The 13,679-nt window shown below is 35.7% G+C and overlaps 1 protein-coding gene across 7 annotated transcripts in view; it reads right to left on the bottom strand.

Moving 5' to 3' along the window:
- Positions 1–13,679, bottom strand: part of LOC127162623 (serine/threonine-protein kinase PAK 3) — a 238,896-nt gene that overhangs the window by 26,678 nt on the left and 198,539 nt on the right. For all 7 annotated transcript variants that reach the window (XM_051105420.1, XM_051105419.1, XM_051105421.1 and 4 more), the window contains one exon: positions 8,272–8,389. In XM_051105420.1, coding sequence (XP_050961377.1) covers positions 8,272–8,389 — 118 coding nt within the window. The remainder of the gene's footprint in view (positions 1–8,271; positions 8,390–13,679) is intronic.

Raw genomic sequence — 13,679 nt, 5'->3', positions numbered from 1 at the left:
ACGGTTTTTGCAGTATTGTCTAAAGATACCACTTGTCGGTAGGTGGAGTAATTATAAGACGTCTCTGCCTAAATGAAAACAAAATATTTATTAAAGCAGTCTACAGTAGTGTTTTATCTTCATGAGAGGGCAATCGAATGCTTTTGTTTTCTGTGCCTTGTTGTCTATCCGCCAAAGTCTGGTATTTAAACATTCATAAGGGACAGCACTCATCATTAAATTATGCACATATCCAAAAAGGAATTCATTACTAGGCACATATCCAAAAAGGAATTCATGATATCATAAAATACAATTTTTACTAGTGAAAATTCAATTTTAACATGTAAGATTAAGTTACAGATATCAAGAAGAATGTTTATTACTAGTTTAAATTTTCAAGTAATTTCATTTTTGATATCATAAATGTATTTCTGCGAGTGATGACATCATTTTTGATATCAAGAATTTGTGTCAGTACTAGCAGAAATGTGATTCCTGATATCAACGATTAAATTGTTGATATCAACAATTCATATGTTTAAATGTTAAAAGGGTAAAAGCGTTATTTGTCGAAATTGCTTTTTTACTAGTAACAATTTAATTAAAGAGCTCTACAATTAAATTCTTACTAGTAACAATGCCAATTAGACAGCTCTCTAAATCAATTTGTACTAGTTACAATTACAATTATAGAGCTCTCTAATTTAGTTCTTACTAGTAACAATTAGGATTAGAGAGCTCTCTAATTCAGTTCTTACTAGTAACAATTGAATTATGGAGCTCTCTAATTGAATTAGAGAGCTCTGCAATTACATTCTTACTAGTAAGAATTTATTTAGAGAGCTCTACAACTAAATTCTTACTAGTAACAATGCCATTTAAAGAGCTCTTTAATGCAATTCTTGCTAGTAAGAACTGAATTAGAGAGATCTGCAATTGTATTCTTACTAGTACTATTTCAATTAGAGAGCTCTACAATTCAGTTCCTACTAGTAACAATGCATATTAGAGAGCTCTCTAATTCATTTCTTACTAGTAAAAATGCAGTTACAGAGCTCTCTAATTCAATTTTTACTAGTAAAAAATCCAGTTACAGAGCTCTACAACTGCATTCTTACTAGTCAAAACACATATTTAGTAGATGCAAAATAGATTCAGGATTACACCAATTTCCTTTTTTAAATCTTGCCTGCGGTGATGCACTTCAAAATAAAAGCCCCTTAAGCATGAATTAATAGCACTTTCATTGTGTCAGAATGACCATAAAAGTCATATTCAGTAGATGCAAAATAGATTCAGGATTACACCAATTTCCTTTACCAATTTACACCAATTTCCTTCTCTAAATCCCCCCTGCGGTGATGCACTTCAAAATAAAAGCCCCTTAAGCATGAATTAATAGCATTTTCATTGTTTCAGAATGACCATAAAAGTGAGATGACAGCTTGGATATGTTTTGTTTTTGAAAAATAATATTTCATCACTATATTAATTTATATTTTATAGTACTTAAAAGTAAAGAAGACACACAAATGTTCACTCTAAAAAAAAAAAAAAAAAAAAAAAAAAAAAAAAAAAAAAAAAATGCTAATGTTGGTCAAAATGTCTGGTAATGATGAAGTTTGCCAGACAAAATTTCATCTCATTTTGGTTTATTGTGGAGTGTAACATGCATGCAGAATTTTGAGTTACATATATATGCTAATTAATAGGCTAGTCGACACTCTTGATAAAATGTGTTAAAAAAAATATTTTTTTTAATTATTTTTATTTATTTTGTTCATTATGTTGGATCAATAAACTTAATTAGGCAATATATTTTGCTGAGTATGCAATTGTGCTGGAATCATGCCTGGGTTTGTCCTGTCTAAAACCGCCAGTAGGTGGCAGCCCAACCCTGTCCTGAATGAATGATTCATTTAAAACACAGATTCATGCACGTTACGAAACATGTTGTTCTAAGACACGCAACAGTTCTGTTCCAGCTTTGTTCTATTTGTGTTGGTGAAACAAAGCAGAAACGGACAATATTGTGTCCAAAATGTAACTTACTAGGCTATATTAATTTCTTGTTTGTTGAACTGTAAAAAAAAAAGAAAAAAAAAAAAAGAAAAACAATAGCCTACCATATTCACGATCAAGCTCATAAACTGATATTTGGCAAACGGCACTATTTCTTGCGTGATACTGTTTAACTATCAGATGTTGCAAATACTAAAAAATACTTTATAAATATTAAAAAACTAATTTGTCCTTATGACTTGAATTATAGGGGCATTCTAAGTGCATTCTAAAAGGTTTATCATCATGCAGTAAATGCGTTTGGACACTCAAGACGTATTTTATTATTTATTTATTTATTTATTGGCAAAGTGAGTGACATGCTCAGTGTCAACAATTATGATATTAGTCCTAGCCTAAAATCTTTTCTGTATATGAATTCACCTTCAAACTGAATTAGTAATTCAGTTGTTACTAGTAATAATTGCATTAAAGAGCTCTTTAATTGTAATTATTACTAGTAAGAATTCAATTGTAGAGCTCTCTATCTCAATTGTCACTAGTAAGAATGCGATTGCAGAGCATACTAATTCGATTAGAGAGCTCTCTAATTCAATTTTTACTAGTACAAATTGCATTAAAGAGCTCTCTAACTTTAATTCTTACTAGTAAAATTTGAATTAGAGAAACTCGAACTCAGGACACCCATAATGCAAGGGCGTTATATCTATGGACTGCCCAGGAGCCTATCAGAACAGGCATTCACCCATGTTATGAATATGCATGAGGTGCAATTATCAAATTGAGGTCGTGTTGAATAGAGAGCTCTACAATGCTATTCTTACTAGTATGAATCCATTTGTAGAGCTGTGTAATTGCATTCTTACTAGTAAAAATGTAATTCCAGAGCTCTACAATAGCGATTCTTACTAGTAAGAATAGCATTGTAGAGCTCTCTATTCAACACAACCTCAATTTGATAATTGCACCTCATGCATAGCGATGTGTAGGAAAGTAATATATATTAGGCTATAATAAAAATATAATTTGCTATTTTACATGAATAATTACATCATGACTTTTTATTTGTTTTGTGAAAGAAGGTGGAATTTATATGACCATAAATACAGTAAAAATAATAATATGAAATTTTACACTTAAAATAGTATTTTTCTGTTAAATCTATATAAAATGTAATTTATTTATTTATGATTTATTTGTAATGTATTTATGTATTTATTATTTATTTATAATGCAACTTATGTATGATTAAAGGTAAATTTTCAGCATTATTACTTCAGTGTCACATGGCTCTTCAGAAATTATTCTAATATGCTGTTTTGCTGCTTAATTATTATCAGTTATTATTTGTGGTCAATTATTACTAATGATTCTTATTAATACTGAAAACTGTTTTTGTTGAATATTTTTGGTGGAAACTGTGATACTTTTAACTTTTCAGGATTATTTGATGAATACAAATTTAAAGAACAGCATTTATTTGAAATATAAATATTTTGTAAGAAGTATAAATATCTTTACTATTACTTAAATCAATTTAATCCAACCTTGTTGAATAAAGGTATATATAAGTATAGTATAATTAAGTATATATCATTTATATATATTTTTAATATTACCCTAGACTGAATGGTAATGTATCACATTTCCCATAAAAATATGAACCAGCACAACTGCTTTCAACACTGATAATAGTCAGAAATGTTTCTTGAGCAGCAGATCAAAATTATTTCTAAAGGACCAATAGAAAAGCACTATAAAAACAGTCCACATTCTGCACTACATTCCAAGTGTTCTAGAGCAGAGCAGAGCAGATCAGTGCATTGTGTCATATGGACTGATATTATGGTATTTAACTTTAGTGATATTAAATTGTCCCTCTAAAAGAGATGTGTAAAAATTCTTCTAAATTATTTACTATTATTTTGTCATATATCAGGAAAGACCAATTCTAAAGAAGTATGCCAGTCATTCATTAATGTTAATGATAAGAATTAAAAATAATAATAATAAAATAAAATAATAAAATAAAAAATAAATAAATAAATAGCAGTTTATTTCTGCATTATGTTATATTTTTATGTTTGTGGTGTTAAAAATTGCTTTGTGCATAATGAGCTGGTGGGTTTATGTAAAATTGGACCGGGTGTGGTGGGCCGCTCTGTGCCAGAAAGTCCAGGGCCATTTTTTAGCCCCAGTCCACCACTGGACAGCAGATAAAAGTAAACGATAAGTAAATTACTTTCAAGTGATTTGAGAGTTACTAAAGTGCGCATCAACTATGTTAAACACAAAACCTTAAATGTGTGTGTGTGAGGCGCTAGAACAGACCTCATTGGTTCTTGCACATCACACACATTTAAATATCTTCTTTTCCTTTTAACGGCCGCTGGTAAGCTTACTGGAAGGTGCATACCAATGTCTACTGTACGACACCAGCATGACAGCTGATGTAAAATAAAGATCAGTATAAGGAAAGCAGATGCTGTTCTATCAAAAACTGCTTAAATGGCCCCAGTCCTGATCCTAATCCTTGAGACTCGAGATCAGGGGCGCAACTGCACATTTACTGAGGGGTATGCAAGATCAGTGTTGGCACCCACCGTATTCTTAAGTATAGTATTTGCATTTGTCTCTTCTTTTTTTTATATATAAAATTAGAAAATTATACATTAACAGTTTTAGCACTTTTGTTGTACTGATGTATGAATTAGCAACTCACCGATGTGACCTATTTTTATTAAACATGATGAGCACAAGGTATAGTTTACATCTCTGTTAACAAATCTCCTTAGTTCCACTTCTAGGGAACTTGCCACATGGCCCGTGATGTCATAGGTGGGTGCCCGGAAGTACAAAAGGGTACCTGCTCAATACATCACCTTTTTTCTTGTCTTCAAGACTTCTGTTGTCTTTAAGACCCATATGTTTGCAAGCAGTGTGTACTAGGGATGTAACCATTACCGGTTTGATGATAAATCATGATAAAATTCTCCACGGTTAGTATTACCATTTTGTATTTTAATTATCATTAGAACCGTATTTGATTTCCATGATTTGAACAACTGATGATAAATAAATACTGTACAGCATAAAGCACAGTTTTAAGTAACAGTCTCATTTGCACACGGCATGCAGAGTAGTTTCGTTTTGTGTGAAAAGGTGGCGGATGTTTTAAAAGAGCGCTAAGGGCATAGGCGCCAATCCTCACAGAAATAATCAAGCACCCACGGAAAAACACAACATAGTCTCCATTCATTTTAAGCAATAAGAAATGCATTGCAGCTTTAACGACTTCATTCTCGTTTTCATAGTTCATTTGAAGCCATTTTTGGCGTTATTTTAATGGTAAATGTCAATAGTGCATTATTGTATGAGAGGGTGTCAGCACGAATCCTCTCGGCTTACAGCTGGCTACCTCTCCCATATATATAGTGGCTCTGCGCTCCCTCAGATATTACGTGTGCGCCCTCAAACATATATTTGCAGTCCGTACATTTCACTTCGCAACTGGGGGTTGAGCACTCACCGGCAAAAAACATAAATCAGGAATTATAATGAATATTTGAATGAATTAATTATATGAATGTACCTCTGAAGGGTCTGACTGTTTTCAGAAAAGATTCGATGGCATTTTGTTTTTAAACCTTCGCTCCATGTAATAGGGGTGCGCGGGGCACAAACTAACCCAGGCTTAGTTGTAACACGCCTGGTTTAAATATTTCCACACACACTGGCGTAACCAAATTTACGGTGTTTACTAGTTGCCATAGCAACACTATACAGAGAACAGGTGAATAAAGACTGACAATCAATGTTTAATGTTGAGAAATTATTATTTTAAGAAAAGTAAAGCATTTTGGCCCGTTTATGCGTCTCGTGTTCTATGAGAGCTGTGTTTGGAGCAAGGGGAGTGTTTTTCTGAATGTCTAAATGTGTTTCATCTATTTGCACAAATTGTTTTCAACTATACTGTATCTGTTTTGCGATCAGGGCCATCCTACGTATGGTTGCGATGTGTTCATTGTGAAACTCAAACAAATTTGTTGATTTTTAATTCTTAAAAAATGCCATTATTTTATTTGAAAAAGTTAATCATTTTATTTTATTGACAAAATATTTTAGTTTGTCGTGTATATATTTTTCATTCGATCATATAACATTTTAAGCTGTCATATGGTCATGTTACAACATGCCCCTTAAATGTACAATGTACCCCACATACGGGGCATGTTGTCACTTTTCACTTCCTTTCTTTTGAGGTAAATAACGAAAAACGTACACACTGTAATTATGAAACAAAGCTACATATTTGTACTAGACAAGTGTGAAATTAACGTGGATAAAAAAAGTATACTCCATACCCCACGTGGATTTACACAAACTGAGAGATGCAAAAAGTGTTAGGCTGTGCCCTGCGCTCCCCTACCTAAAGAAGTGTTCTTAATCGCAATGCTGCTTTATCCATGTTCAAGGGAAACAGCTGTAATTCAGCTTTTCCATAAGCGCCACCTAGTGTCATACAGTGAATTTACAGAGACTTACATTTACATTCAGCTTGTGTGCCTTTTTTTTCTGGAACAACAAACAGACCGAATTTGCATGCCCTGCTGTAACAAATTTTGACCGGTTGATGAAAAACAAATTTAAGTGGATTCTACACATTTAAACAATTCAGACCAGTTATCTAAATTATTTACGGAACAGATAAAATACATATAATAATTTATTAAATCAATTATAATTTTGACTTAACCCTTTTCTTTATTTAAAGGCTGAAATGTGAGGTTTATCTTTTTATGACACTTTTTCACAGCTTTATTTGAAAATTTACATTTGATATTTAAACATGCTATTAGTTAAACTGTTGTCAGTCATGTTGTCATTTAAAATCCCGACATCACTGGTAGGCTACTGTTGTTGTTTTAGTGATTATACAAACAAAAAGTCATTTTATTTGTTGTCTGGTGATTATAAATATAAAACTTGGTAAAGTGATTTATGTGTCAGTATTTTTTGTACATTTCCAAATTTAACAATACCGTGATAATACCGATAAGCGTGATAATTTTGGTCACTATAATCGTGATCAGAAATTTTCATACCATTACATTCCTAGTGTCAACGAAACCAGGCTAAACCTGGTAATTCATTTCTGTTACATCCCTTTTAACACGCTGACTATGCTGATGTTGAGGGTATGGCCGAGCATGGGTACACAAGGCTTACAAGCCTATCAGGCTGACTTGCTAAAAGATTTGAATAAGGTCAGAGGTTTGTCTCCTGAAGCAGTTGATGAGCTATGCACCAAAGATCTGGCTCTTTGCGCCGCCAAACAAACTTGCTGCTGCCATTGGTTGCTCAATGGCGGCAATAGTGGCTATGGAGAGGCATCTGTGGATCAGTCTTGCAGCCAAAATGACTTTTTTCTCAATGCTCTGCTTTTACCTACTGGGCACCTTTGGCACTTCTGTCAAGGCAGTTGTGGATAGGCTCAGAGAGGCGAAAGCAGATTTAGCTGCTTTCAGGAAATTCATTACTCTGTGCTTCAAATCCTCCTCTGAGGAAGATGGTCAGTCTAGAGCTGAGGCTCATAGACAAGATCAAAAGTCTAGCGTTGCTAACTGTGCCCCCCCTCTTCCCTCTAGGAGTTGGTGGTGGAATGCTGATACTAACAGAGGGAATAATGATCTCAGTGACATCCTAGATAAGAGACGCAGTGATCACCCACATCCCGAGGCTGTCACTCCTTGACCATTCTCTTCCCTCCCTCTGTAGTATTACTAAGTATTAAGTTAATTCAATAGTATTTGTGCTCCAAACTCTGTGCTCCTCTTTTAGATTTTTATTGTATTTCTGACTGTTTGCTTGTCTTCTTTAATTGTTTTGAGAACTTTTTAATTGTATTATTTAAGATAGTAATAGTTTATCATGAAAGTAGACATTTTTAAATGTAGTCTGGGATAGAGATATAATATAACAGAGCATATAAAGAGCATATATTATCTAACACAGTTCTGTATTTTTAACTTTGCAGAACAAAGAACATTTCTATTCTGGCATTACCATTGTTCTGTGCATGAAGGAGAAGGACCAAGTCCAGACAAGTTCTGGATGTAATTTTTTGGCTTTGTTTAAAGTATCATTAGAGTACTGTACCAAATCTAACCAAATTGTGGCATGAGCATATTGTTTTACCCTTAAATATACACTTTATACATTACACCCTGCAGATATTATATGTTGTGTAATTTGTGTGTATGTTACCTCTCTGCACACTGCAGCAATCTGTCCCTCATCCATGCATGTCTCGGTTACCACATCAGTAAGTGAACCACCTGCCAAATATTCCATCACCACCCACAACTCATCTCCTACTAGATAACTGAGACAGAATGATGAAAGCAATTCAAATTACAGGCATCAACCTGACCAGTGAATGCAAAGTAAGATAGTAGTAAAATATGCTACCTATATGGTATCTATATACAGTCATAGCCAAAAATATCGGCACCCTTGCAATTCTTTCAGAAAATGCAGCTCTGGTCTTCACATGTTTATTTTATTTTTGTTTGCATTGGAACAACACACACACAAAAAAACAGAAGTCAAATCTGATATAGTTCCACACAGAATGCAAAAAATGCACTAGACAAAATTATTGGCACCCTTAATTTATTATTTGGTAGCACCCCCTTTGGAAAAAAATAACTGAAATTGATCGCTTCCTGTAACCATGAATGAGTTCCTTACACCTCTCTACTGGAATTTTGGATCACTCTTCTTTTGCAAACTGCTCCAGGTCATTCAGATTTGAAGGATGCCCCAACTGTTGTTTTAAGATCTCTCCACAGGTGTTCTATGGAATTCAGTGCCTGGCTGCATAAAGCACCTTAAGTGTAATTTTCCCCTAAGATCGCTTTTAAGTTTCCCTTGCACTTAAGGGCGTTGCATAAAATATCCCTTAAATGTTACTTAAGGGTTTCTTTAGTTGAAACGTCAAATATCCTTAGAATTTCTCTTAAGTATCCCTTAAAACCCTTTAAGTGTTGCATACCTTAAGCCCCTTACCTGTCATTTCTCTAAGTATAACATAAGGTATAAAAATTGTCACGTTAAGTGCTTCACAGCACGCAGATTCAATCCACGATCTGCCTCTTTATATGTTAAACTGATTTTAATTTAGGCATTTATTCACATATAACCATTGATCAAATTACATTCACACAAAATACATCGAACGTGAGTCTGCCACACACGAGAACAACATAATATTTTATTCCTGTATTTTTCTATCCTCAAGATGATTTAAAAAAAAAAAAAAAACACACACATAAACTGTATATTGTCGCAATCGTGTGTTCATTGTGTTTACGTTTCAGCTTAGCTGCAGCGATTACTGCTGTATTCCATCATAAGACTTCTATGAGTCCGGATCGGACTTTCAGTGCAAGAGCTCCCTCCGGCTTCGAGTATGAATGAAACATACACAGCATGAGAGTGTTCAGCACTTCATAATGTTCACATCACCTCGGAAACTCATTAAAATGATTTTTCAGAATTTTTCGTTTTGAGTGAATTATCAGTTTGAGTTTCCGTCTCTCTTGGTACTTCTCGTTTATATTTGGTTTTCTTTTTTGTTCTCCTTATCCGTGTTATATTGTTTTCAGTAGATTTTTTTAACGGCAAACCTTGAGTCGCTGTCAATTATATGCAACACCCTTAAATCATCCCCTTAGGTAAGGGGAAATCATGCTTTAAGTTTCATACTTACGGGGAAAACTAAAGGTTCTTTATGCAACCGGGCACTGATCTGGACACATTGCTGGCCATTTCAGAACTCTCCAGCGCTTTGTTTGTAACCATTTCAGGTTTCAGGTCATTGTCCTGCTGGAAGACCCATGACCTCTGGTGAAGATGCAGCTTTCTGACACTGGCCACTACGTTGCGCCCCATATTACTTTGGTAATCAGCAGATTTCATGATACCGTTCACACAGTCAAGGCATCCAGTGCCAGAAGCAGCAAAGCAACCCCAAAACATCTTTGAACTTCCACCATGTTTGACTGTAGGGACTGTGTTCTTTTTTTGAAGGCCTCATTTCTTTTTCTGTAAAAAAAAAAAAGTACCATGATGTCCTTTACCAAAAAGCTCTAATTTTGTCTCATCTTTCCATAGTACATTCTCCCAGAAGGATTGTAGTTTTGTCACATAAGTTTTGACAACTCCAGTCTTGCTTTTTATGCCTTTATGCCTTTCCAACTAGCTCAGGAAGTCCCGTACATTGTTTGGTTCCGGTAACTTCGCCTTTGCAGCAGGGCAACTGGGTGACTGTGAGACGGCATAGTCGCGGGTCAAAACACCGCTCTTCCGTTCCGATCAGAACATCAAACAGGTTCTCCCCACTCAGTGACGCACCCACTGAGAAACCTGATCAAAGTGCTCTAGTTATTGGCGATTCGATTGTACGGAACGTGAAAATAGAGACACCAGCCACCATAGTCCAATGTTTACCGGGAGCCAGAGCGCCTGACATCTTGGCAAATTTAAAAGTGCTGGCTAATGCTAAACGTAAATTCAGTAAGATCGTTATTCACGTCGGCACAAATGATGTTCGACTTCGCCAGTCGGAGATCACTAAAAATAATGTTAAAGAGGTGTGTGAACTTGCAAGTACGATGTCAGACACTGTAATTTGCTCTGGCCCCCTCCCTGCGTATCGTGGTGACGAGATACATAGCAGACTGTCGTCACTAAATGGCTGGATGTCTAAGTGGTGCCCGCAGAATAACATAGGTTTCATAGACAATTTGGGGCAGACCTGACCTGTTGAAAAGAGATGGTCTTCATCCCTCCAGGGGTGGTGCTGCTCTTCTCTCTAGTAATGTGGCATATAGTCTTAGAGTTTGCACTTGACTAACTGGGGCCCAGGTCAGGAAGCAGACAGACTGGCTAATCCGACCGTCTGCTAGCCGCCTCACGTCACCAAAATCAGTTAATTCTCAGCACATAGAGACCCTTACACCTAGATATCATGCTATAGAGACTGTGTCTGTTCTCCGAGCTAGACAATACAAAAGACGTCCAAACCAATTTAAGAGTAACAATATAATCAACGTTCAACAAATTAAAAATTTACATAATACAGAGAAACAAATTATAAAACTTGGCCTTTTGAATATCAGGTCCCTCTCTACAAAAGCGCTTTTTGTAAATGATATGATCATTGATCATAACCTAGATGTGCTATGTTTGACAGAAACCTGGCTAAAATCAGATGATTACATTATCTTAAACGAGTCTACCCCTCATGATTACTGTTATAAACATGAGCCACGTCTAAAAGGTAAAGGGGGAGGTGTTTCTACAATTTATAGCAATATTTTTAGTGTTTCACAGAGAGCGGATTTCAAGTATAACTCGTTTGAAGTAATGGTGCTTCATTCTAAGTAATCTTCCTGACTTATCTGAATTCCTCAGCATGTCCAATAGCTCAGAAAAACTTGATGATGTAACAGAAACTATTGACTCTCTCTTTTCCAGGACTCTAGATACGGTCGCTCCTCTGCGCCTAAGGAAGATTAAGGAAAATAGTCCGACCCCGTGGTGTAATGAGCACACTCGCGCCCTAAAGAGAGCAGCCCGGAAAATGGAGCGCAGCTGGAGGAAAACAAAATTAGAGGTTTTTCGTACTGCTTGGCGGGAATGTACCCTATCGTACAGAAAAGCGTTAAAATCGACCAGATCTGATTACTTTTCGACTCTTTTAGAAGAAAACAAACATAACCCTAGGTATTTATTCAATACAGTGGCTAAGTTAACAAAAAATAAAGAACCAACAGGCACTGACTATGCCCATCAGCATAGCAGTAATGACTTCATGAACTACTTTACTTCTAAGATCGATACAATTAGAGACAAAATTGTCACTATGCAGCCGTCAATTACAGTGTTGCATCAGATAGTGCGCTATAGATCTCCTGGGGAACAATTCAACTCATTCTCTACTATAGGTCAGGAAGAATTGTATAAACTTGTTAAATCATCTAAACCAACAACTTGTATGCTAGACCCTATTCCATCTAGGCTACTAAAAGACTTGCTTCCAGATCTCATAGATCCTCTGCTAAATATTATTAATTCATCACTGTCATTAGGATATGTCCCCAAAACCTTCAAACTGGCTGCTATTAAGCCTCTAATTAAAAAACCACAACTTGACCCCAACGAATTAACTAATTACAGACCTATCTCGAATCTCCCATTTCTATCAAAGATATTAGAAAAGGTTGTATCCTCACAACTATCTTCCTTCCTACAGAAATATGATATCTGTGAGGATTTTCAGTCAGGTTTTAGACCGTACCATAGTACTGAGACTACTCTTATTAGAGTTACAAATGATCTACTCTTGTCATCCGATCGTGGTTGTATCTCTCTGTTAGTGCTACTGGATCTTATTGCTGCGTTTGATACTGTTGACCACAGCATTCTCTTGAATAGACTTGAGAATTATGTTGGCATTAGTGGTAGTGCATTGGCATGGTTCAAATCATATCTATCTGACCGCCATCAATTCGTGGCAGTAAATGAAGAGGTATCATATCGATCACAAGTGCAGTATGGAGTACCGCAAGGCTCAGTACTAGGGCCATTACTCTTTACGCTTTACATGTTACCCTTGGGTGATATGATCAGGAAATATGGTGTTAGCTTTCACTGCTACGCTGATGATACCCAGCTCTATATTTCTTTGCGGCCCGGCAAAACGTACCAATTTGAAAAACTAATGGATTGTGTAGTTGAATTAAAAAATTGGATGACAAGTAATTTCTTACTGCTAAATTCTGAAAAAACAGAGGTGTTATTGGGCCTAAAACCTCAGCGTGTAATAACCTACAACACTGTCTAATACTTGATGGCTGTTCTGTCAATTCTTCGTCATCAGTTAGGAACCTAGGTGTGCTATTTGATGGTAATCTTTCCTTTGAAAACCACATCTCTAGTATTTGCAAAACTGCATTTTTCCATCTCAAAAATATGTCTAAACTACGACCTATGCTATCAATGTCAAATGCTGAAACATTAATTCATGCATTTATGACCTCACGGTTAGATTATTGTAATGCTTTATTGGGTGGTTGTTCTGCTCGCTTAATAAACAAACTCCAGCTGGTCCAAAATGCAGCAGCTAGAGTTCTTACTAGAACCAAAAAGTATAATCATATTAGCCCGGTTCTGTCTACACTGCACTGGCTCCCTATTAAACATCGTATAGATTTTAAAATCTTGCTAATTACTTACAAGCCCTGAATGGTTTAGCTCCTCGGTACCTGAGCGAGCTCCTATCACTTTATAGTCCCTCACGTCCGCTGCATTCTCAAAACTCTGGCAATTTGATAATACCGAGAATATCAAAATCAACCGCGGGCAGCAGATCATTTTCTTATCAAGCTCCCAAACTCTGGAACAATCTACCCTACAATGTTCGGGATGCAGACACACTCTGTCAGTTTAAATCTAGATTAAAGACCCATCTCTTTAACCTTGCTTACACATAACAAATCAAAATATTCTTATAATTCAAATCCGTTAAAGGATTGTTAGGCTGCACTAATTAGGTCAACCGGAACCGGGAACACTTCCCATAACACCCAATGTACTCCCAATGGCAT

This window comes from Labeo rohita, unplaced genomic scaffold (assembly GCF_022985175.1).
Source record: "Labeo rohita strain BAU-BD-2019 unplaced genomic scaffold, IGBB_LRoh.1.0 scaffold_99, whole genome shotgun sequence".
NCBI lineage: Eukaryota > Metazoa > Chordata > Actinopteri > Cypriniformes > Cyprinidae > Labeo > Labeo rohita.
This window is presented reverse-complemented; position numbering and strand designations above follow the sequence as displayed.